The 23,661-nt window shown below is 44.3% G+C and overlaps 1 protein-coding gene across 1 annotated transcript in view; it reads left to right on the forward strand.

Moving 5' to 3' along the window:
• Positions 1–19,814, forward strand: part of TTC39C (tetratricopeptide repeat domain 39C) — a 97,502-nt gene extending 77,688 nt beyond the window's left edge. Inside the window, exons 7-14 of the mRNA XM_045850092.1 lie at positions 5,410–5,503; positions 7,872–7,979; positions 10,597–10,706; positions 11,662–11,785; positions 15,913–16,010; positions 17,333–17,437; positions 18,481–18,519; positions 19,069–19,814. Coding sequence (XP_045706048.1) covers positions 5,410–5,503; positions 7,872–7,979; positions 10,597–10,706; positions 11,662–11,785; positions 15,913–16,010; positions 17,333–17,437; positions 18,481–18,519; positions 19,069–19,158 — 768 coding nt within the window. The 3' untranslated portion in view covers positions 19,159–19,814. The remainder of the gene's footprint in view (positions 1–5,409; positions 5,504–7,871; positions 7,980–10,596; positions 10,707–11,661; positions 11,786–15,912; positions 16,011–17,332; positions 17,438–18,480; positions 18,520–19,068) is intronic.
• The last annotated feature ends 3,847 nt before the right edge of the window (positions 19,815–23,661 follow it).

Below are 23,661 nucleotides of genomic sequence, written 5' to 3' on the forward strand. Positions count from 1 at the left end.
CTCTTGTAGCTGGTGCATTATTTAGCTCCTCTACCATTAGTGGTGCTTTTGGTTACATAACTCACTTTCCAAGGGGATTATTGTCCATTCATATGGAGATGCTGAAAACATAAATACTGTATTCCACTATTTGTATGTAAATCAGAGAGTTGTTACCCATGATCTAAAAGGCCTTCTGGGGGATGCCAAAAGAAATAGAAAAAGGCCCTGCTCCAAAAGAAATTTAAAATTGAATTGTGAACAGGGCACTGTGAATACATGCATGACAACGCAGTAAAAGGAAAGTGCCCAATGAATGGGTGCTCATTATGGGTGGGGCTGGCGGGGGTGGGTGGGATCGAGGGAGAGAGGGAGGCCGGCGGGGGTGGAGGCGGCGGCAGTGGAGCCGGGAGGTGAGGGAGGAGTGCTGGCCCGGAGTGGGAACAGGACCAGTTCCCTCCAGCACCTCTAACAGTCGTATGGCCCTCAGCAAAGCACACGGTTGTCCGATGGAGCCACCGAGGTTTCTGTCATCTTACCTGCCACGTGATGAGAGCACCCCATGTTAGGTTTTGTGATGCCGATGATGAGTCCAGAACAGGCTTGTGAAGGCGGCATTCTTTACAGGCTCTGTCGTCAAGACACACATCTTCAGCTACCTTGTTATGTCTACATAATGCATCTTCATTTGGGAACATAATAAATTACAACATCATTTACCCACCTCAAAGGGCAGGTAAAAGTCTTGTGTTCCAGAAATAACTACTGTTCACTCTTTGCTAGAGTGGAGTGTTGACTGTAATCACCAGTTGAAGATCTGTTTCTTCTAGTCATTTACAACAGGCTCTGGGGGAGTTCTCATGTCCGAAATTTGTGCAGACCATGAAAGGACAGGTGGAGATTCATAAAACATGCCATCATACAGAAATCTGTGTATGACTCACTAATCTGCAGTTTGCATGCATAGTCAGCAGTAGCATGGTGTTCATTGCGATCCAGTTCTTAGGGACTTGCTGAGCTCCCCGGCCACATTTCCTGAGATACGGCTCAAGGTCACCATCAGCTTTTGCCCATTTGCAAAGTCTCTTTCATGTCTCCTGTTGCTCACATTGGGTAGTCCCTTTCTTATGTATGGAATTGTATTAACTAGAAATTTCAGAGACCTCTTCTTAGATTCTTTTTGCATTTGTTCAACATTCTCTCTGTAAACACACCATCCCCATCAACTGTTCTGAGCAGACTGATTTGCTCCGGCCTGGGCTTCTGTTCCGTGTGCTCACCCTCTCTCCTCCCCTTGGCCGCAGGGACCAGGTGCTCCTCTTTCCCTCCAGGCTCATCGGCCAGTCCTTGTCCATCCCTTTTGCTGCTCCCTGCTCATCTGCCCCAATTCCAGTCGGCATCCCCTGAGGGTATAGACAACAAATTATTCCCAAGAATTCACAATTGTGTTGGGTATGACGTCTGGCACTGAAATCTGGTACTATCAACAAAAATGTGATATTCTTTGTTACACTGTGTGCTTGTTAAAAGAAAAAAAATATTGTAATTTAAGCATTTTAAATGAATCGTTCTATTGAAAGGCATGGCTTTATAGTGAACCTAGTTATTTACGTAGTTCTAGAGCATAGAAAATACTGGAAATGTTTTCTACAAGTCAGCAAATTCTGACATTACCTGACATCACACTCACAGAGGTGGGCACGAAGGAAAAAGTGTAAGTCAACTTCATTCTAAATGTAGACATTATAAATAAATACTAGCAAGTTAAATCCAGTGATGTCGTTTAGAAGGACGTATATGGGCCTGGTAGCATGTATCCCATGAAGGCAAGCGTGGCTCAGCCTCAGGAGACGCCGTTCTGCCCTTCCCCATGTTGAGGAAGCAGTGGGTGGAACCACACCTGCCCGTCGGTGGATGTCCCGGTGGCACCGAATGGAAAGTGCTGTGAAATGCCATGTGGGCTAGTAGCTAATTAGAAGTAGAAAGGAGCTCTGTTTGATAAAAATGGCACCTCTAAAAATGCGTAACAATCTAGACGGTGCAACTTCAGAACATCCTTATTAAAGGCAGATAGAGCAAGCATGCATGCCGTACCTGCTGATGTTCAGTATGTTAACCGGTGGTCCCAGCTGATTAAGTCTATTGCAAATCATTTTTTAAAATGTAAAATAGCTGCTGGTATTTACAAATGACTTAATAATCCCTGGAAAACTCAAGAAAAAAAACAGTTACGAGAATTCATAAGAGTGTCATAGCATGACATACGCAAAATCAATGAGCAAAACTCCAAAGTTTTCCTACACACCAGCGAGATCCACTTAGGAAGTAAACTGGAGCAGCACATCCCTTTCCAGTTGCTGCAAGTGGTAGAAAATTCCCAAGGGTGCACCTGTCGAGAAAGAAGTCCCAAATAATGAAAAATGTGCTGCATCTTTATAGTAACAGTGCAGTAGCTATCAATTATGCTGATTTTAATTTGGCAGTAAATATGCTCCGTTGAATTTGGCAAAGACTTGTGCTTTCGTTCTTTATGGTTTCCTCTGGAGGCAGATAAAACCAGCTAGTGTTTTTCTCATTTTACCAATGAAGCCTTAGGTAGTTTTTACGACAGCGTGTCGGTGTGTAATGCATGAGATGGAAGTGTGTGTTGTAAGGTGCTCACTGCCTGGTGCTTGTCCCAGTGGCTGTTTCATACCGGCCTGTTTTTTCTATGATCTGCCAGCCAAGGTGGGTGTATTTCTTTGAAAAATGAAACTGGGAAATGAGTACCAAATTGAGGATAATTCTCCTTTCTCTGCTGTGTCGTGGATATTTTATTAAAAACTCCCACAGAGCATTTTTATTTTAAATTATTTTGGTGAAAAAGAAGGCAAAACGTTTCCACTATTTTAATAACTTCATTGTGATTCCTCAGTGAGTGATCAGAACAGAACTAGAATTAATTTCAGACTCATGCTTGTTCTGGGGATAATGTCGTTAAGATCTGAAAATGGTCTGAGTACGTTCTGTTTCTATTAGAGTGATTAAAACAGGAAAAGCACGATAATTTGAAGTATGCAGTATTAGTTTTCTAAGTCTGTATAGCAAATTACTACAAATTTGGTGGTTTAAAACAACAGGACTATTTTCTTGTAGTTGTGGAGGCTAGAAGTCCTAAACCAGTTCCCTGGGATGAAACATCAAGGTGTTTTCCCGGCAGCGCCCCCTCTGGAGGCTCTCAGGAGACTCTGTTTCTTGCCTGTGAAACCACTGGTGGCTGCCTGCATTCCCGGGCTTGTGGCCACACCACTCCAGTCTGTGCCTCTGCAGTCACATCGCCGCCTCTTCCGTGTGTGTCCACTCTCGCCGCCTCCCTTTCGTAAGGACACTTGTGGTTGAATACAAGGCCCACCTGGGGAATCCAGGATACTCCCTCCATCCCAAGGTCCTTAATCACACCTGCATACACTCTCCCTGGGTGGGAAAAAATGCATACTGTGGAGGGAATTGGAGAAGAGTTTGAATACTAGTCAATTGCTCGCTTGTTGACCTTGACCAAGCTACTTAACCTTTTGGAACTCAAGTTTCTTCACCTGAAAATGGAACTAACACACGTCCAGCTCAGGGAGTTTTTGAAAGAATTAAGAGAAGGGATATTGATACAAATATTACTTTGTTACCTGTTTTCTGAAGGGTGTGGTGTCATGTACAGTCATGCCTTAAGCCCCAGTTGTGGACAGGGTGCCGGTAGTCGCCCATTCAGAAATATCCTGAGCGTGATAGGTGAATGTCATTAAGTTGGTGAACTGGAGGTGTGCATGAAACGGACAGTCACTAACACCTTGGTTTCTGTGTAAACACACTAAATTGACTCTGTGTTTGATGCAGGAAAAGACTGTTCCTCCACAAAGGGGAAAGTTGGTTGTGACGGCTGTGCTGCTCCCTCTCTCTGCACACGCAGGTGCTTCCTGAGAGACTGACCTCTCACCCCTTGGTCCTTTGGCCTCGTACTCACAGTCAGTGTGCACGTCTGGCTTCAGAGCTGTGGGCCCCATGCGTTCCTGGGAGTTCCCCTTCCCTGCATGTTTAGCTACATAGGGACAGGAATTAGTGATACTGTGGCGTGTAGCTCTCGTAGGCATTCATAAGAGGATCAAACGCTGTGGTCTGACCTTCTGACCACAGAGTAAAGTGTTCCTGTGGAGCATGAGCGGTTACTGCACCAGCTGTGGCCTTGGGAAGTGAGTCACTGGGCTTACAATGCTCCTGAGTCACAGACCGTCCTGCAGATCTGGCTGACTCATCCCCGAGGTGCATTGTGTCCAAGAGGCCTCCCACAGTGACCATGCATCACTAAAGAAGATGAGAAATGTGGTAGGGGCTGGTTCCAAGGGAAGCTGGCAGCCCCTCTTCCAAGACCCTCCATGCCCCTGCCTGGGGGAGAGGGGGGCAGTGGGGCTTTGGAAAGGGCGTGGGGAAGAGCAGCAGAGGGCGGCACGGAGAGAAGGTTGTCTGCAGGGCAGGGTGGGGGCATGGGTGGCACAGGCACCAGGAGAGCAAGAAGGGAATGCTCCCAGGCGCGTGTCATGGGAAGTAGGCTGTGTCAGGTCTCAGCACTTGGGATTTATATTTATCATTGATGCATGGCACTTAACAGCTGTCATCGCCATGTTTAGGGCTTGATCTAACCCTTTTTTTCCCGGTGATGTTTTACAGGTGCTCTGACCAGGTGCTTGTGGCATCAGGTTGGCAGATGTTGAAAGAGATCTTTAGTGGACAGAAACACAATGTGTTTAACCAGGAATAAGTAGAACAGACATTGGAGAGTCTGTCAGGTTCTAGACAGTGCTAGATAAATGCAAAAGTCAGAAGTGTAAGCTGGCCCCTCAGAGAATGTTTTAAGTGTTGGGAGAGGAGATGTGAGAGCCAGAAGCCATCGGAGAAGAGCATTCTGGTGTCGAGTCGGAGCCCAGTATCGGCCGTGTGGTGGGCAGTGAGCGGGCTGTATGAGGGGAGGGTGCCGAGGGCTCACTGAGCTCAGGAGCGGCCTCGCGCAGTCACGCAGCACTGACCAGAGTCCCCGGTCCCGGTGGGCACACATGGGGAGAGCACACACAGCCCCTGTGCCTGGACAGCCGCTCAGGTCACGAGGAGCTGGGTAAGCGAACATAGTGAGATGGCAGCCTCGTCGCACAAGCCTGCAGGGAGGCTGCAGGGACCGTGGCGTGAGCCGAGCTCTCACTGGTCGACTCTCCCGCCTGAACAAAGGGGTTCTGTGCCCAGGACTGTGGGGACACACGGGAGTGCTTTCCCAGGAGTCTGTGAGCCACTGTCTCCTGTACTGCTCAGTCGGCCTTAAATGACTGTTAAGGGAAGGGATGCTTTGCATTATGAAATTGTAGTGTTAGTGACAGATGTTAGCCAGTAACTTTATGTTCCATTTTCCCTCAGTGTCAAATCAACAGTGCCTTGACGTCCTTCCACACTGCTTTGGAGCTGGCTGTGGACCAGAGGGAAATCCAGCACGTCTGTCTATATGAGATCGGTGAGCACGCCGTCCGTCCAGCTTCCTGTCGCCACCGGTCCCTCCCTTCTTGTGCCCTTTTCCATCGTCAGTGTGTTCCGTTTGCATCTTTATAAGATGCTTGCTGCCTTCTTGTAATAACAGGACTTTGTTATCATAGTACAAGCAATAATGTTTGTCCCAGTGATCTCATTATTTCTTTATGATTTACTCTTTGTAGTATTTTGAATTTAGGATACCAGATGTTATCAGTGTTACTCAAATTAATTGACTAAAAACCATTTGTAAATTCCACATTCGACTGTACGTTAGAATTCAAAACTGTTTTCTCCTCCGTCCTACCAATGTTTACCTGAGAAGAAAAACGCAGTGTGAGAGAGGGTTCGGCACGTGGACCCCACTCCCAGCTCTCCACCTACCCACCCGCTCAGGGACCTCGACCGAATGGAGTGCGCCCTGGCGGCTGTGGTGGCAGTTCAGGCACCTCCCCTTGTCCCAGCTGAGGTTCCGTGAGACAGCACTCGGGAGGACCAGGCAGGGTGCCTGGCACGCAGAGGGCCCTGCACACGTTAGCTGCCTCCTTTGGCTCCTCCCCTTCTGCAGTCTCTAAACAGACTTGGGACTAGCTATTTGCTTAATATTTCCTCCTCCTTCCCCAGGGTTGTTGCAAAGATTACTTTGTTGACAGAACTGAAATTCTCCTGTCCTGTTATATTAGTAATTCCATAATCCTTTTATGTAACAGTTGCTGAGAAGCATAAATACAACTTTAAATTTTTAATAAGGGGTTCATACTCTTTAGAATTTCAGCGCATTACCAGAAGGTCACATCCTGTATCTCATACGAGAGGAATGAAGGAAAGATGAGGTAGTGATGGGAGTTACATAGGAAATTGGGGTTCCGAAAGCCACTGTGGAGAGATGGAAGGAGAAATGGAGAGTGCTGGGGAGGCGGTCAGCACCTGTCGGGGCAGGACCCCAGGATGCCCACCCCTTGCCCCCTGGGGACATGATTGTCCTCCCGAATCTTTTTAGAGAAAAGTGTAAACTAAAAGATTGTGAGTTGCCCAGTAAGTGATATCATATTTTAAATGCCTTGCGTGTTTAGGGAGGGGAGCAGATGTCTAATGCATTACAAAATGCATATTTATGCAATCTGAACTCTGCCGGGAGCCACTACGTAGGCCGGAGTGTGTTTCAAAGACCTTGGCTACAAGACCTGACTGGGTGGCCTTTTCCACACACCATTGGAAAGCCTGTGGCAGAGCTGAAGGAGCCCAGAAACCATTGAACCCAACTTCAGAACTTAACTCTGGAGAAAAGTAGCAAAATCAGAACTAAGTTTTCTTACTCAGGTCCAATGCTATCTTTCACCTCTAGTTGGCGTTTAACTCAGATCTTGCCCTGATGTCCATTACAGGATGAAAATAATCAGCCCCACTTCTTACTCTAAAATATGTCAACTTCATAGCCTGTCCCTTAGAATCTGGCACTGAATTCCGGTTCGCCTCTTCCCCATAGTACATGGGGCAGGTCCCAGATGGCACAACCACTTCCTGATGATGTACCTGATACAGAATTTTCTCTGTATGGAGGCCAGTAACATGGGCAGGAAAGAGGGTTGGCCTCCGATCCTCATGTCTTCCCTCCCGGGAGCCCTGTGGCCCTGAGCAGGGACCACCATGCCTTAAGTTTTCTCCCCAGTGAAGTGAGCGCACCACCAGCCGCCCCGCAGGGCTGTCGTGGGGTCAGAGGGATGAGTCAGTGCCTGGCACAGGGCTCGGCCTCTCGAAGGGGCTGGGTGGACGGGACTCCTGTTACCACAGTGGGCATGAAATCCCTCACATGGTCCCTGCTGCCCTTCCTACCAGAGTGCTAGTCTGCTGGTGTCTAGATCTGGAAAAGACAGCTTTCTCCTCAGCTCCACTACCAACCTGCTGACTGCTTGCTCTTTAACTCTCACGGTGGTCTGAGAATTGCTGGGGGTCAGTAATGAGCGAGGGAGTGCTGTAAGACTTCGCAAGGTGGGTACTCTCTGTGTGAGCAGATGGCACTGCTTATCCTGTGCCCCCGCCTGCTCCTGGGCATGGACCTCTGTGCTTGGGTCACTCTCACAACTGTAGGTGACAAGTTGGAGTATTTTTATAGAAATCTTTATGTCACTTTCTTTTTGGCAGCATAATTAGTTGTGAAATCAGAAATGCCTTATCTTAAAATGGCACATAAGTATATTTAACAGGAAAAATAATTTTTGAAAAATCCTCAGGTAGCTGACCCTGCATTCACAGGGGGTGGGAGCAGGACCAGAGACATGCAGCTCATGGGCAGGCGGGGCCCGAGTCTCGCTGCAGTGCTCCGAGGTTGTGCACTGATGGTGTTTCTTTCGTAGGTTGGTGCAGCATGATAGAGCTGAATTTCCAGGATGCATTTGATTCCTTTGAGAGGCTAAAAAATGAGTCCAGGTGGTCCCAGTGCTATTATGCCTATTTAACCGCAGGTGAGTAGACCATTGCTGCCGTGAGTGAGCTCACACGCGTCAGCCGGGGGTGGGGGTGGGGATCACGGCAGGAAGAGGCTGAAGCTGTGTTCTCCCGGATGCGTGAATGCTTCTGCTACCCAGTAAACAGCAGCCCCGTGCAGCGTGCCCGGGCCCTGTCAGGACTGCCTCTGCCCCTTCCCCTCTGTCCCTCCGGGGCTGGTTTGGTCACATCCTCTGTCTTGGAAATGCTTATTGCAAGGTTTTCCCCATTGTGGTGCATTTCCCCCTAAGCAGCCTCAACGCATCCCTCTGCTTTATTTTCTGAAATACGTTTTTTAACATGTCTTTTCATTTGTGTTTATGTCTTTGTTAAGATTGTTAGTGCCTTGGTTACTACCAAGTCGCCTAGATTTCGAGTAGTCTGAACCCATCTTGTTTTACCTGTTTGTGCTGTTGTATTTACAGCGTGATTTTGCAGAACACAAGATATTTCAACACTGCACATCCTTACAGAAGAAACATCTGTAATGTCTCATGTGGATGTGAGGATCTTGGGTTTTTGCCATTGTATGAGATAATTAAAGATATGCTGCCACCTGGTGGACGAAAGGGTTGTCTGCTCCCTGAGGGGCCTGAGTGCCATTGTGATGTTACAGAATTGTAGAGGTGGAAATTAAAGAAACCCACGTGGTGGTTGTCCATTTTCTGCTTCTGATGATGAATTCTCTATATACAGCCATATTAGTGATTATGTTACTTAAAATTCAGGACTGGGCCTAAACATTATTTTAATTATCTCTTTAATTCTTTGAATATTTGGGCTTAATGAAACATCTTCTTTCATTCCATCCCCTTAAGTCGTCCTTTAAAATGAGGTAGAATGGGCCGTGGTCAGCAGGTATGTGCTGGATGTCCTAAAGCTGCAGTCCGTTAGCAATCAGGGTGGAGCCCGCCCGTACCCACAGCCCTGCTGCAGTCTCAGCAGGACATGCGTTTTCATACAGCTCTGCAGCTTGTGTTCGAACAGGGTTATTTTCAATGTGCTGATTAGTGTTCTGTATCTCCCACCTTAAGGGTGGTTTCATAGAATTCAGGCATCTCACATGAAAGTAGCAGCTGTTTACCCAGCGGCCTCCGCGGGCTCAGCACGTTGAGGGGCAGATGACCCAAGTGAGCGAGGCCAGCACAACAACCCAGCAGTTATTAGGGCGTAACTGGGTCACACAGCCAACTGTGGGCAGCTAATTCTTTAATCTAGTTGCACACAGAACACGAAAAAATAAATGTACATGGTGGCTGTAAGGAGGAGCATTTATCTCCAAAGACGGAAAGTCCCAGGACTGTGCCGGTTGCAGGAGACGGTGCAGTGTGGGGGCCTCTGATGGGAGGTGTGTGAATAGGTCCACGACAGAGAGTGCAGGCAGGGAAGGATCTCTGTCAAGCGGTCAGAGAAGGCGCCTTCCTTGCAGGAGCTGCTGTGTGAGCTGGCAGTGAAGGACAGGCACACGTTGACAGGCAGAGCTGGAGAGGGCGGGCGTTCCGGACCCGAAACACTGCCGCCATGGGTGTCTTCCCTGGTGCTGGTTTCTGTGCGTGCGGCTGAATAGATGTGAACGTAAAATCTGTTCTAACCGTCTTTACCATTTTAAGGGTAGAGTTCAGTGGCCTTAAGCACATCCATATTTTCTAACGCAGCCATCACCCCTGTGCGCCTCCAGAACTGCGTTGTCACCCCAAACTGGAGCTCTGTGCCTGTCAGACGGTAACTCTCCAGGGTCCCCTGTCCCCAGCCCCTGGCAGCCACCACTCTGCCCTCTGTCTCCGTGAGTTTGACTGTTCTCTGTACCCCATACAAGTGGAGTCACAGAATCTGTGTTTCGTGTCTGGCTTATTTCACTTAGCGTGTTATCAGAGTTCATCTGTGTTGTAACATGTATCAGAATTTCATTCATTTTTAAGGCTTTGCTTGGGGTGGGTTGAGGATGGTCTCTCAAAATCTTACCATCTTTATGGCTCAGCCTGACAACTAGTTCCTCAAAGCTTCCTTGATCACACCAAAGAGAAACAATCCCTCCTCTTTCTGAGCTTTCCCACAAGCACTTTGGTTCTCTGAAGACTCGTACCACTGTGTACACGGTAGCAGTCAAACCGTGAGTGCGTCTCACCTCTGGAGCTGCACGCGCATTCCTTCAGGGAGCGAGCGCATGTGTTACTTTCTGGCGGCCCGCAGGTGGTCCACACCAGTGAACAGGGTTCCCATGACTTTCTTTCCAGGCACAGGGATGTTCTTCTCCCAGGAGGAGCTTTCAAGATCATCTTGGCCTCTCCTGGCTTTTTCCTACTTTCCTTTTCAGTCTACTTCCTGAGCACGTGAGCTGCCCCTGAACTGCACGCTATGATTTGGTTGCACACAAGGCTGTCTCCCCAGCAAGAAGACCAGGGCCATGGCCTCCCCCTGTGTCCCCCGAAGCTCTGGGCACCTAGCGCCTGGAAATAGGGGTTCAGTCAGTGGAAGGATGACCGGCAGGATGCTCCCATTTTCTCACTGAGAACATTTCCACGTATCACCCACCTAGTAACCCTTTGTGGCATTTTCCTCCAGATACTTAAGCAATGTAATGATGGTTTCTTCCAGTCTGTCAGGGAGCCACCGGTGATGTGGAGGGGGCACAGATTGTCTTTAAAGAAGTTCAGAAGCTCTTCAAAAGGAAGAACAATCAGATTGAACAGTTCTCAGTGAAAAAGGTGCGTTGGGCCTGCTGACGTGGGGCATTGTTTATAATGGGCGTTGTAACCAGCTCTACCTTAGACGGGTTTTGGGCAAGCCTATTTAAAGTTGGCAGCTTGCCACATAAAATGCAGCCCCCCACTGTGGAGAGAATTTACTCCTTTGGTCGTGCTTCTGCTCTGAGTGGAAAGTGTGTGTTCTCCTGCAAATGGTTAAAGCAGTTGCTTTTCGAGTGAGCAGGGAGATCACAGACCCTGTGGAGCTCACGAGTGCGCCTGTGTACAGTTTGCGGCAGTTCCAGCAGGACAGACAGCGGCAGACCCTATCCAGACTGTTGCCTCTCAGTGTAGTGAACACACCACGTTTTGAGCTAATTAAAAAAAATAGTTTGCATCACATTTACCAGGAGAAAGTCCCGGGACTGTAGGGACAGTGCCCATAATTTATCCTACACTTTTAAGAATAAACTTGAGCTGAGTTACTGTGGGTTACACGACAACTTGTCATATCCTAAATATCCCACGGTTTTAACTTAGCAAGTTTTTATGGAATGAGCAGTTAGTGACCTAGTTTGAGTGCAAACGAGATTGTACTATGGAATGCCACTGAGAGAGCTGCACCTTGGAAGAAGATTAAAAACTCAGAAAAACCATAACTAAAAGTCACCTAGTTCTTCATCCTCCTTATAAAACCATTGAGTTATTGTCACCCAGCTTTTATAAATCCCTTTGACTTAACCCGAAATCTAGTTTCATCCCAGAGTTTTCAGAATAAATCCTGAAACATGATAATAGACTGAGTTGAATGATGAGCAAAAGGCACAGGTACTGATATATTAAAAATTAGAAAGCAAAAACTTTTTTATAGAAAATGTTTCATTTTTCGCTCTGTGGCAGAGGGCCATTTGTGTCAAGTAGGAACTGTGTACTGTTAAATGTCTCCAAAGCATACTAGTCATGCTACCTCTTGCAGGCAGAGAGGTTCCGGAAGCAAACGCCCACCCGGGCACTCTGCATGCTGGCGTCCATCGAAGTGCTGTATTTGTGGAAGGCCCTCCCCAACTGCTCCTTCCCCAACCTGCAGAGGATGAGTCAAGGTAAAAAAAAAACCAACAACAACAACAAAAAAACCACACACACAAAACCATATACATTGGCTTGCTTCTTCAGTTTCTCATTAATATTCCCTGATTCAGAGTGCACGTCTGTGGCTCTTGGCTTGATGACGCAGTGACTAAGAGAACTCAGGCGCTCAGGGGCCGGGTGTGGGAAGCACTGGACTGCGCAGACCTGCTTGTTGTGTTGGCAGTGTGGGGTGCCGCACCCTGACTGTGCTCATCCTGCAGCCGTGGGGGTTGCTGGAAGTGTGTTTTTCTCAACAAAGTTCCTTTGTTTCTTACAGGTTTGATTCACACTCATTAAATTGCACAGGTACTAAGTGTAGGTTCAGTGAGTTTTGACAAACACACGCTGCAGCATCCACCAGCACAATCAAGACAGAGAACATTTCTACCACCCGAGATCTCCTCGGTGGCCCCTCCCAGCCAGTCCCTGCCCCCAGGCAAGCTCTGCTGTGAGTTGGCTCCAGAGGTTACTTTTTGCCCGTCCTTGAACTTCAAATAAGTGGGACCAGACAGTGTATACTTTTTAGTGCTTGACTTTGACTTTATTATAGTTGACTTTATTATAGTCAATTATTATTGACTTTGACTTTGACTGTGTGCTTGATCCACCATGGAGCCTGTGTTGGTAGTTCGTACCTGTCACTTGCTGAGTGGTGCTCCACTGGATGGCTCTGCTCATACAGCCATTCCTCACTGATCCTCCTCAGGGACACTCAGTCTGTGTCTGGCTTTTACTGCTACCAGCATAACTGTACTAGCTTCTTGTTTGGACATCACACACTCATTTCTCTCGAGTAAATAACCTAAGAGTATAATTAGACGCCTACACTTTTCATGCATACATTCAAAAAGCATAAATCTACAGATTATGGCAATATAACCTTCATAAAGTTGTATTTATTGTGGTGGTAGGAAAAGTTCACAGAAGAAATTAAACCTTACATAAAATAATGCATTACTGGTTATTAAAGAAATACTGTGACATTTCTCCTAAAGGTTTGATGCAGACATTGGAATGATATTACTAGCCCAGGAAACTACGTAGTTTGCCCCACACTGCGGCGGGAAAGGCAGACACTGTGGCCCACCCATTTGATCATCAGCGGGCTGAAGGCCAGAGCAGCACGGGGACTGGCTGCTCCCTCAGGCGCTGGTGTCAGTGCTGCTGGTCTGAGGACGGCTCAGTGCGTGGTGGAGCTTCCGGCTTCCTACACCCCACAGCCCCGTCCTCCCGGGAGTGGGCAGGTGCATCATGCAGCCGGGAGTACAATTACAGGATGAGACTAACACACAAACCCTTACCTCCAAAACGATGGTTTCACAGAAAATAATTATCTGTGGAAGTGTGTCCTTATTCACATACATGCTGCCTTTTTCCAAAAGAGATTTAGTATTAATATTTTGGACTTACTCAAAAATACATAGTTTTTAGTCACTGTAAAAAATGTCAGCCTTCTCTACATTCATGCTTGTTTTTGATGAAATCCAGCGTTTTCTATCGAATCACATGCTTTTACCATCAGAATTCCTTGCAGTTGCCATCCTCAAAGCTTAAAACTTTCTTCAGTGCTGTTGTTCCAGAGACCAAAATACTGAAACTCCAAAAGGAGTTGCTCACGGAGGCCCTGCAAGGAGAGTAGGCTTGTAACCCTCCTGAGGGGACTCTTGGAAAGGAAACGGAATTTTCTTGGGTGCACAAGTTCTGCTGTGTCCATTTTAAAAGATATGCGTAACTTTAAACCCATCCTAGTTCTTGACCCAAGTCTAGATATCTGCTGATCTAACTCAAAGGAGCAGTAAAGAATGTGAAGTTAGTGCAGGCTCATGCATTTAATTTAATAATCAAACAAACTGCAAATATAAAAGGCAGTAATTGACAGGCACAAGGACAATTCTCACTAAATGTGAGTAAATATTCTGCAAACCCCGTTCTGGATATTCCATAAATAACAAAGATGTAGTTGCGGAGTGGGGGTAAAAAAGAGGCAGTGCTTTAATATCTTTGTTAAAAGTTTGCCCACTTGTAAGATCTATTAATGAGATCACACCATTCCCCAGTGTTAAGCAGTAATGATCCAAAATTGATTTCTCGTGTACAGTACAGGGCAGATCTTTGTAGACAAAGGTTAAATGTCAGAAAATCTGGTAGTGGGGACTGGTGATCATATGCACTGATGAAGTTCCTTTCATCCGGCCCACATAGGTGCGTTCATGTCTTCAGAGTCCCCGTGGTAACCCCTTTCGCAGGCAGAGTTAGCTGGATTCTTACACCCTTTTCTGTGGTTCCACTTCTAGCCCTTCCCCCACCCACCCTCCCATTACACTGTATTCTTCCATTTTAAAGATGTGTCTGTGTATTAGCATTCAGAATGATCCTATTAAACTAAATCACACCGCATCATTTCTCAGTTTTAGACCCATGGGTAAAAGCCCAAGTTCATTCAGTGGTCTGCAGTGCCCTGCAGTATGAACTCACACATTGCCTTCTATTCCATTGCCCTCACTGCTCTTCCTCCTTGCTCACTGGGCTCCAGCTATACTCTTACTGTTCTCAAACTGGCCAGCACGTGCTGGCCAAGGGCCTCTGCAGTGTCTCTTCTTTCCCCCTGCAAACGCGCTTTCAAACATCCACATGTTTCCTCCTCCACTCATTTCCTTTGGGTCTTGACTCAGATGTTAACTTTTCAGGGAGGCTTGAACTGTGCCTTTCTGACTCACGTGCATACCCTCATCTCTCTTCCTGCCTTTATTTTTCACCCTGGTACTAATGCTTCTTTAACGTCAGGTTAAACACTTCTCCACAAAAGGTTAGTTTCTTAAGGGCAGGCAATTTTTCCACTTTGCTACTGCTGTATTTCAAGCACCTAGAACTTTCTAGCACATAGTTGGTGCTCAGTAAATATCAAATGAGTGCGTGCATGAATTGCATTCCACTTTCCTTAATACTACTGCCTTAAGATCATTTGAGTACCATTTATATGGAGCTATTCCCAGCCTAGTCTTTCGAGGCAACTCCTGCATCTGTAGGGTCAGGTTCTGTTCTTCATATTCACTTCCTGCCACTCTCCCCAACTCCTCCAGTGCCTTCCAGTCAATAGTATGTATGTCTGTGTGCACACACACATATAAGCACACAACCATATATGTGTGTATATATATTTGTAAAATATTACTAAATCTCAATATACTTACTAGTTCATAGAAATATGATTACTTCCTTTCCTCCTTTATGTTTCCAATTTCTACTTTTTTTCATTTCCTTGGAAAACCCCCCTGTGACCCTCCACCTGTGGTCCCGCCCTCCACAGCAGGCGGCAAGCTTCCTGAAGTGGAGGGATCCAGTCCGACCCCTTCCCAGAGACTATGTACAGCAGCACCCATACAGACATGTAAAGGGCCTGTTGCGTGGTTTATGAAGTTAACATGGTGCAGTTTAGCAATACATCAATAGACTTTATTTTTTATGGAATTTTTAGGCTCACAGCAAAATTGAGCAGCTACCCACATGAGCTCCCCGCCCATCCTCCACACATACTGCCCCCCAACCATTAGTACCCCTGACCAGAGTTAAATCTGATGAGCCAATACCGACTCCTCATTGTCACCCAAAGTTCATAGTGTTTCCTTAGGTTCACTCATTGTGTTGTGCATCCGGTGGGGCGTGACACCTGTGTAAGGGCATGTATCGTGCGTACAGACAGCGTTACACAGAACAGTTTCACTGCCTCAAAATCCCCTGTGCACCACTCGTTCATCCCACCCTCCCTCCCCGCCCCTGGCAGCCAGGGCCTTGTCCCTGCCCCCACAGTTTTACCTTCTCCAGAGTGCCGTAGTTGGAACCATACAGAAGTCTTTCCAGATTGTCTCCTTTCACAAGTCACCACGTGATGCAGTTCTGAGTCTTCTTGGCCCTCTGAAGTTAGTATCTTTGCCTTTCTTTGACTAAGGACATTCACAAATGGTTGAGGAAGGGGAACCTTTTGATTTTCAGCGACCATAGTTTTGAATTGAGTTTGTGTGAACAATGAAGTGTACTTCACTCTTGATGGCATTTAAGGCGTTAAGTGAATGCATTTCCTTCCTGCTCTTTTCTCTTTAAGCCTGCCATGCAGTGGATGATTCATCTGTTGTTGGACTAAAGTATTTGCTTCTCGGTGCCATACACAAATGTCTGGGGAACTCGGAAGATGCTGTTCAGGTAAACTGTCGCCGTGGTCATGGCTAAGAAAAGTAAACTGTGAGAACCTGCAGATGTGCCCACGAGGGAGAGAAACGAGTGCGCGCTGAGCAAAGCCGGACCCCCCACGGCAATGTGGGCTGTATCTACTTTATGTTAGAAGTTGGCGACGGTTAATACTGGTTTTTAGTGGAACTCCGGGCTCCCGCAGTACCTCTTTCCACCCGCCTCCATTTGTCTGGTACTAGCTTTTAACAAAATATGACAGTCTTGTTGGAGGAGGAGGAAACGCAAACACAGTTTTGGATGAGCGGAGCGAAGTCTCACCCTCAGATAAATACGGCAGCGTGTTCATCCATGTGGGTTGGTGTGTGCTCACGTTCTGTGTCTCTGTAACTGCAGGTCACTGGTGTGTGACTGAAGGGGGCCGGGTTAGGATACGCTGGGTGCATAAGATGTGGAAAAGAGCCATTCATTATTTTCAAATAGAGTTGGAGGGATTTCTCTGAGGGTTTTTTTGTTGTTTGTTTGTTTGTTTGTGTTGTTACATTGTTGTTGTTTTTTTAAAGTATATCCCAGTGTTATGTTGAATACTCTTTGAGAGTTCATGTACAATAATAAGAGTCTTGGGCTTTTAAATCCTGGAGTGTTGATGTGTTGACTTGTATTTTAATTTTAATTTTAAATTGATATTTCAGTGTAGAGTATAATAGTTATTATATAGCTCTAAATAGGTCATTTTTGTCATATGCTTAAATATCAGCTAGATACAGTCAAGATACATGCCACTAGATGGTTCTTGGGCCCTGGCTGGGTACTCAGTTGGTTAGAGCATCATCCCAATAAACCAGGGTTGCAGGTTCGATCCCCATTCAGGGCACATACAAGAATCAACCAATGAAGGCATAAGTAAGTGGAACAACAAATTGATGTTTCTCTCTCTCTCAAAATCAATAAATTTTTAAAACAATTTTAAAAAAGAGATGGTTTTAGCTTGTGTGCTTTCTGTTTTAGGTATTAAAGTCAGGTGTTCTGACTTAGAGAGAGATAAAGATGTCCTCATCAATAAAACCAATGGAAGCTAGTGTACCAGCTGTAAAAATAAGCAGTGCAAATGGGGCTGGCTGGTGGGTAACACTGTCCTGAGAAGGCTCACCCGACAAGCTGGCAAACACTCCTCAAACATGGGTGAGGGTGGAGGGGAAGGAATGAAGATGCAGGACGAAGAGGAAATCTGATACAGAATACAGAAATGGGATGAGTCCCCGTTCTTGTGTCCTGAAGATGTGATGAGCCTAGTTAGGGAAATCAGTTAATTCCAATGGCATTTGTCTCACTTCCAGTTCTTTCAGCGAGCTGTTAAAGATGAGTTGTGTCGTCAGAATAATTTATACGTTCAGCCATATGCTTGCTATGAACTGGGCTGTCTTCTATTAGACAAACCAGAGGTAAGATGTTATATATTTTCTTAAATAAAATTCATCACCAAAAACATGCTAGTGAGCAGTCACAAAGCAGCCTTCTTTTAAAATAAATTGATTAAATAGTGTTGGTTTTTAATTTTTGTTTCACATAGGATAAATCCAAGAAGCTACTAATTTTATCTGTTTAGGAGATAATTTCTTCTCTGGAATTAGGTTTTTGGACAAAAACTTGTTTGAGGGAAGATCGCTGCCGTTTTTAGAATGGAGTGATACGATGTAGGGGGCTTATGCCGAAGAGCACAGAACTGCACTCTTATGGTTCCAGCTGAGCCGTTGGCCGCAGCGTGTGACGCCGGTGAAGTTACCGAGCCGCACGCCTTCCTCCCGACCTGCAAAACGGGACAGACTCCCAACTTGCCAGTGTGGTAAAGACAGTAGTGAGAATAAATGAGGATGATGGAGATGATTCCTTAACAAACTTTAGAATGTCTTATAGCTTTAAGTTGATAATTACTATGAAGATGTATATATAATGGGGCAGGTTTTAGAAAAAATGGGATTTCCAGTAGTGCTACATTTACCTGGTACCTTCTTTTGGAAGCTCAGTTGCATAATATTGGCTTTTTAAATTCTTATTTTTAGTAAATTCAACTCAGTTTTCAAATATATGGACTTTCTAAAAGTTAAGTCAAATCAATGGAAATGATTGTAGCATAACCCTTAAATATGTAGCCCTTAGATATACAAGGAGCTGTAACTTACCAACCTCAAATAAACCTTTTAATTATCACCAATTTTAGGTCATTTACTAATATCTTAAATTATTATAACTCTTATAAGTTGTTATCATTTATAGGATTATAGTGCAGATTCTGAAAAATTATTTTCAAGTCATTCCTTTATGTAGACTCACTATATTAAAGAAAAATGGAATTTTACTTTAATGAGTGGTTGACTCACCTCTGTGACTACTATGAACCATTTTAATTAACACATCCCATTATAACATTTTCTGCATGAGTTTCTATAAATACAGGTGGTGAGCAATATTTTTTTTACATTCATAGACTGCAGCAAGAGGCAGAACTCTACTTCTTCAAGCAAAGGTAAAAACGCCGAATCTCCCTCTTCCTAGTGGGCCTAAGTCTGTAGCGTGCACTTAAGTCTTAATTCAAGAAAGTTTGTGAACTGATTGTTCTGATTGGTATTTCTGAAAAGGAAAAGTGGTGATAATTGAATCCGCAAACACTTGAGTTTTAAGTGAAATTACAAATTCCCTAAGACAGTCCTGCAGAATCTCTCGTTCTGCTTTGTAAACACTTCTAATTTGGGAAATAACTTTTGATATTTCATAACCAGATTCTTGAGTCAAGAATTTCTAACAGCAACCGACACTGAGCACAAATGAAGACCTCTGTGTCAGTAGTCACGTGAGGAAAATTTTACAAAGACAGAATTAATGACATTCATTTGGCATTTTAAAAATGAACACACAGTTCAACATTGGGGAAATAAGAAAAAAATTAAGTGGATGTAAAGCCTTTGGAGTGTGAGGGATTTCCTTTGGAAAGTACGAAACTTAGTGGGGTTTAAACTGCTGTCTTTCAGAAAGCTTAGCGAAGAGAGTCCATAAGTGTCTGTCTTTGGTCTTTCAGGAGGATTTCTCTGGCTACGACTTTGAAAACAGACTGCATGTCCGCATCCACGCTGCTCTGGCCTCTCTGAGGGAGTTGGTTCCTCAGTGACAGGCCCGGAGTTCCCGCTCTGCCTCTTCCCACCTGGGCTCCGCACTTTAAAGTAAAAGCAGAGGACACAGCTCACGTGAAGATCGGCTTTTCTTCTGAAAACCACCTGTGCCAGGGACACATTTTCCCCGTTAGGCTGACATAGTAAAGATCTAGCTAAAAGTAATAACAACGACGATAATAGTGATTATGACTAACCACCTGGGGAGAGGGTTAAGTGACCTTGTTCAAACATTTTAGTTTTGTGATTTATTATTTTTAAAATAAAATCCAGCTAAATATTCAACCTGTGATCTTGTAGGAACGCCTACTTTAAGCACACGTCTGACTGGGAACACTAAGACGCACCTGTAAAATTATTAACGGTATCATGACATAGCATTTATATTGTGTTTTGAACAAAATAAAAGTGCTTTCCAGTGTTGTACTTTGCCGTCCAACTACTCCTGTGAATACCGTGGCCCAGATGTTTCCGTCCCTGCTGTCCAGACCGAGAACCGCAGGCACCAGAGGCAACTGGCGTACCCCGTGAGTGGAGCAGCGAGTCGAGTGCAGGTCTCCAGGCCATGAAGCAAGTTTTCTTTTAGTGTAAAAATATATGTTAATAACCCAGAAGTCCATGTTTTCCTTATTAAAAAAATTGCTCTTCAGTTGAAGTTGTGTCTTCAAAATATTTATCTACAAATTGTCTGCAAAATACTTTAAAGTGGTGATTTTTTTCCTTTGAAAGTCAACCAAGTAGAAGCAAGTGGAGGATAGTTTTATAATCAAAGGTTTAACTGTTTTTACTAATTTATTAGAAAGCCCAGTCTATAACTAGATAAACAAATGCCTACATTTTAGGAGTTTTCCTTTCTTTGTGATAAATTGTGCAATTACCAACTTCTGGAAATCTTTTAACATATTACTTGAAAAGGTTATTCTTGAATGAACACAGGGTTTTTTTGTTTTGGTTTGGTTTTTTTTGGCCTCAAATATTTGCTGGTGAAGAATTTACTGGGCTATCTTTTGCCAGGATTTCATATTTTTCCCCTTAGCTCAGGTCACTTGATATTATAAAAGAGGTTCAAAATTATTTTTATTCTTTGTTATTAATTTTAACTGTCATTTAATTTACATCTTTGTCCATTTAGTACTGCACATCTGTGGTTTTGAAGAATCAAAATACCTCAGTCACTTAGGTGTTTCTACTATAATTGTGTGACTAACTCGGCTGAATCTTAAGGTCATATTTTAAAAAAATTTATACTGAACTGAATGAAATGTATCATCTTGGGGTGTCATTTAGATAGCCTTTTAGCTGAACTTTAATACTTTTAAAAATAAAACATGGGTGGAGCAGCTTAGAATGTTGGCAGGTTTGATCTACTTAATCTGGTTTTGAGGGGAAAATAATTTCTTTGACTAAAATGATTATTCTTTACTGACTTTGGCTAAACTATCTTTGTTTCCTCACTTCCAAAGTGTTAATCCACTTTCTGGTATGAGTCCTGCATGGATATTATGCATTAGCCAGAGAGAAAGGATTGCTACCCTGCATCCAGAGAGTGGGGAGACTGAGAAACCAACTAGATGCTTTTTGAAGAGAAAAATTACTGCCTAAAAATTTTGGATACCTGGTTTTATCTAATCTGAAGGGAAGAACATTATGAATCATTCAAATATGCCTTTTGGCATTTTGTTGTCTTCTTGGCAATAGGACATGAGGCAAACGTCTCAGGATTGTGCAGCTTTTCTGAATCATGAATTTCTTCAGAGTTCCCTCTTGAATTTTCAGTTCAAATGTTTGAACTATTATTTAGAAAAACATCACATAAACACCTGTACTTCACAGTTCCTTAAAAAACTGTTCCTGTACTGCTTTTAAAAATGCTTATTTCTCTAGAGAGTTTTCAGTATTTCAAATAAGTTTGTGTTGCGTTCACATAACAGAATAGAGACTTTGCAACACCATCCAGTAGGTTTTTCTTCAGTAGTTAAAGAAAGTTAAAGAACAGGCTTGTTTATAAATTGTTTCTGCTAGGTCTGGTGCAGGATAGCCCCTGGGGTTTTTGTATCTTAACTTGTGGTAGAGCATAAAGAGGGTGTAGATGGTGATTCTAAAGACTCTTACAAAGCTACAGTGCCGTCCACCGTACCATTAGATTACTGAGCACATGTTTTAAGTTGAGTGATTCCAGCAGCTATCTGGCCCGCATACCATGACTTACCCACCCTGTGAACTACTGTGATCTGCCTGCAAACCGAGTTTGGTATAAACTGCTGTTTACCCCCCACGGATGAAGAAAATAACCATAGAAGCAGAACTGTTTGCATCGATGTGTGCTTTTTTACCATTGGCATCACTCCTTTCCCCTTCCTATTTTGGAGGCTCTCAAATGGATCTTCTAATTTATAAATGTCAAGTATATTTTTGTAATAGATTGTGCCTATAATGAGAAAAATTTGTAATGTATATTTTATGTACTCTGGACACACTTGTAATCTGACACCCTTGGAGGTATGGTCTAATGATATGCACCTTTGTGGTTAATTTATGTAAGATTTTCCTTTTATTGGGTTAGGTACCTTTTTATTTTAGCACAGATAAGTATTTGAGTAAAGAATTACTACTTTAAAATGTCACAGAAAATTAGAATATTTATTGTTGCACATTGTGTAGGTCAATTACTTACAGAATTTGTACTTCTTCTGCCGACTAAAATGAAAGGACAGTCCATACCTTATTTTTAACACACACACACAGGTGTGTTTATTCCTTTGCTATGTAAGCTTTTACGATTAATTGCTTCCTTAACCGGATTGTGGTGGCAAGTACTCAGATATAGCTCCATAGCTATGGAGATACACATTCACAAAGTAGTGATGTGTACTGTTTTTTTTTGGGGGGGCGGGATCCTGTTGGTGCTATATTTTGTAGGAAAAAAAGGTGTCACTGAGCCCAGGTTATCCTAAGAAGATAATAGTAGAAGGAGAATTGGAAGACAGGAAGAAGAGACAGAAAAGGATACGGGGAGCAAGAGAATGGAAAGTTAGTCCATAAAAGAGTAAAGTGCAAAAAGTACCCAGTGCACAGTGTAACATTTGGCCTCCTGATGAAAACTAGCAAGGGTCCTGGAGCCCTAGCTCGTCATTGACTGGGGTATGAAATAGAAGCGACACACTTGTAACCCAGGTGCGCTGGGTTACACTTCTCCCACAGGCCAGTGGTTTTCAAATTTTAGTTTTACAGAGTGGTCCTTGCTGAGATTCTGATTCAGTAGGTTCTGGGCAGGGCTTACAAGGGCGTTTTTAACAAACTCCTGGGATGATTTTAATGCAGGTGGTCTAAATTAGAGAAAAAATTGCCCTGTGTTATCTTTTGGTAAATATTTAGTGAATCTGAGAGAAGAGTCAAACACAAACTGAGTCATGTAGCCAGGTTATGCTTAGAGACAATGTATATCATGGGGCCACTGAGGAAATGCTTCTAACCCACTGGCTTTCTAAACTAGGAGGTTCCTGAGCTGAGTTTCAAAGGAGAAGGAAGAGGATGTCTCAGGCTTGGACCTGGTGGACAAAGGCGTAGAGATGACAACAAGGGTGTGTTCAGGACCAATCTCTAGTGTCAAGTGGGAAGCAAATGGTAAGGGAATTAGTACTCGGAGTCACAGCAAAAACCTTAGACTTCCATAGAGTAAGGATTGGGGGTGGGGTTGGGAGCAATGGGAACTGGTTTCATGCATTCACATTTTGGCTAGATCTCTAGTGACTGAAAAGGAGAGGGACACAAGGACAAGAAGGTTGTGAAACCACGTGAAATCACTGGGTGCTCTAGAAATCAAAGCAGCATATAGTGGTTTGAAAAATTTTGGTTAAATGTTTTTACCCTTAACAATTTGATTTTCAGAGGAACTTGGACAAAACCAACTTTGAAGAAATGTGGAAAGAGTAAAGGCTTGCCTTCTGAGTTACAGGTACGCTGCACAGCATCTAACAGCTAGTAGGTGTCAAGATGATGGACCAAGTTAAGCTACCCAAGCATAAAAGTCTCTAATTCCAAAAGACACCATAAATGGAATCTCTGCTGTTTGCACCTGAGGGTTTTAGTAGCTCATTTACACCTTTGATACATAAACCAAGCCATCAAACATCATGGCAGCCTCATTCATTTCACTTACATTACCAAAGTGATGTTGGGGACAGTGATGAAGGACCAAAATGTAAAAAAAAAAAAAAAATACCATCTTCAAACCTGTCACCACAACCAAGTCTAAAAGAGCATTTGCCCTTTACTTTCAAAATGTAATCTTCATGAGAGGGAGCTTAGCTGCCAAACAAGGGGTACTTGGTAATAATTATTAAATGGTGAATTAGTATCTCCAGAAAATGCAGTGTGTAGCCTAGTACAGCCTTGGGGGCTTCAATGTCTCCTCTACTGCAAAGGGCTCTGGAGGCCTTAGTTTTTCCTGAATTGAAGTTTGGGGCAGGGGGGAGGTTTTGTTTGTCAAATATATGCCCCAA

This window comes from Phyllostomus hastatus, unplaced genomic scaffold (genome assembly GCF_019186645.2).
Source record: "Phyllostomus hastatus isolate PE091 unplaced genomic scaffold, TTU_PhHast_1.1 phas_contig_80, whole genome shotgun sequence".
Taxonomy (NCBI): Eukaryota; Metazoa; Chordata; class Mammalia; order Chiroptera; family Phyllostomidae; genus Phyllostomus; species Phyllostomus hastatus.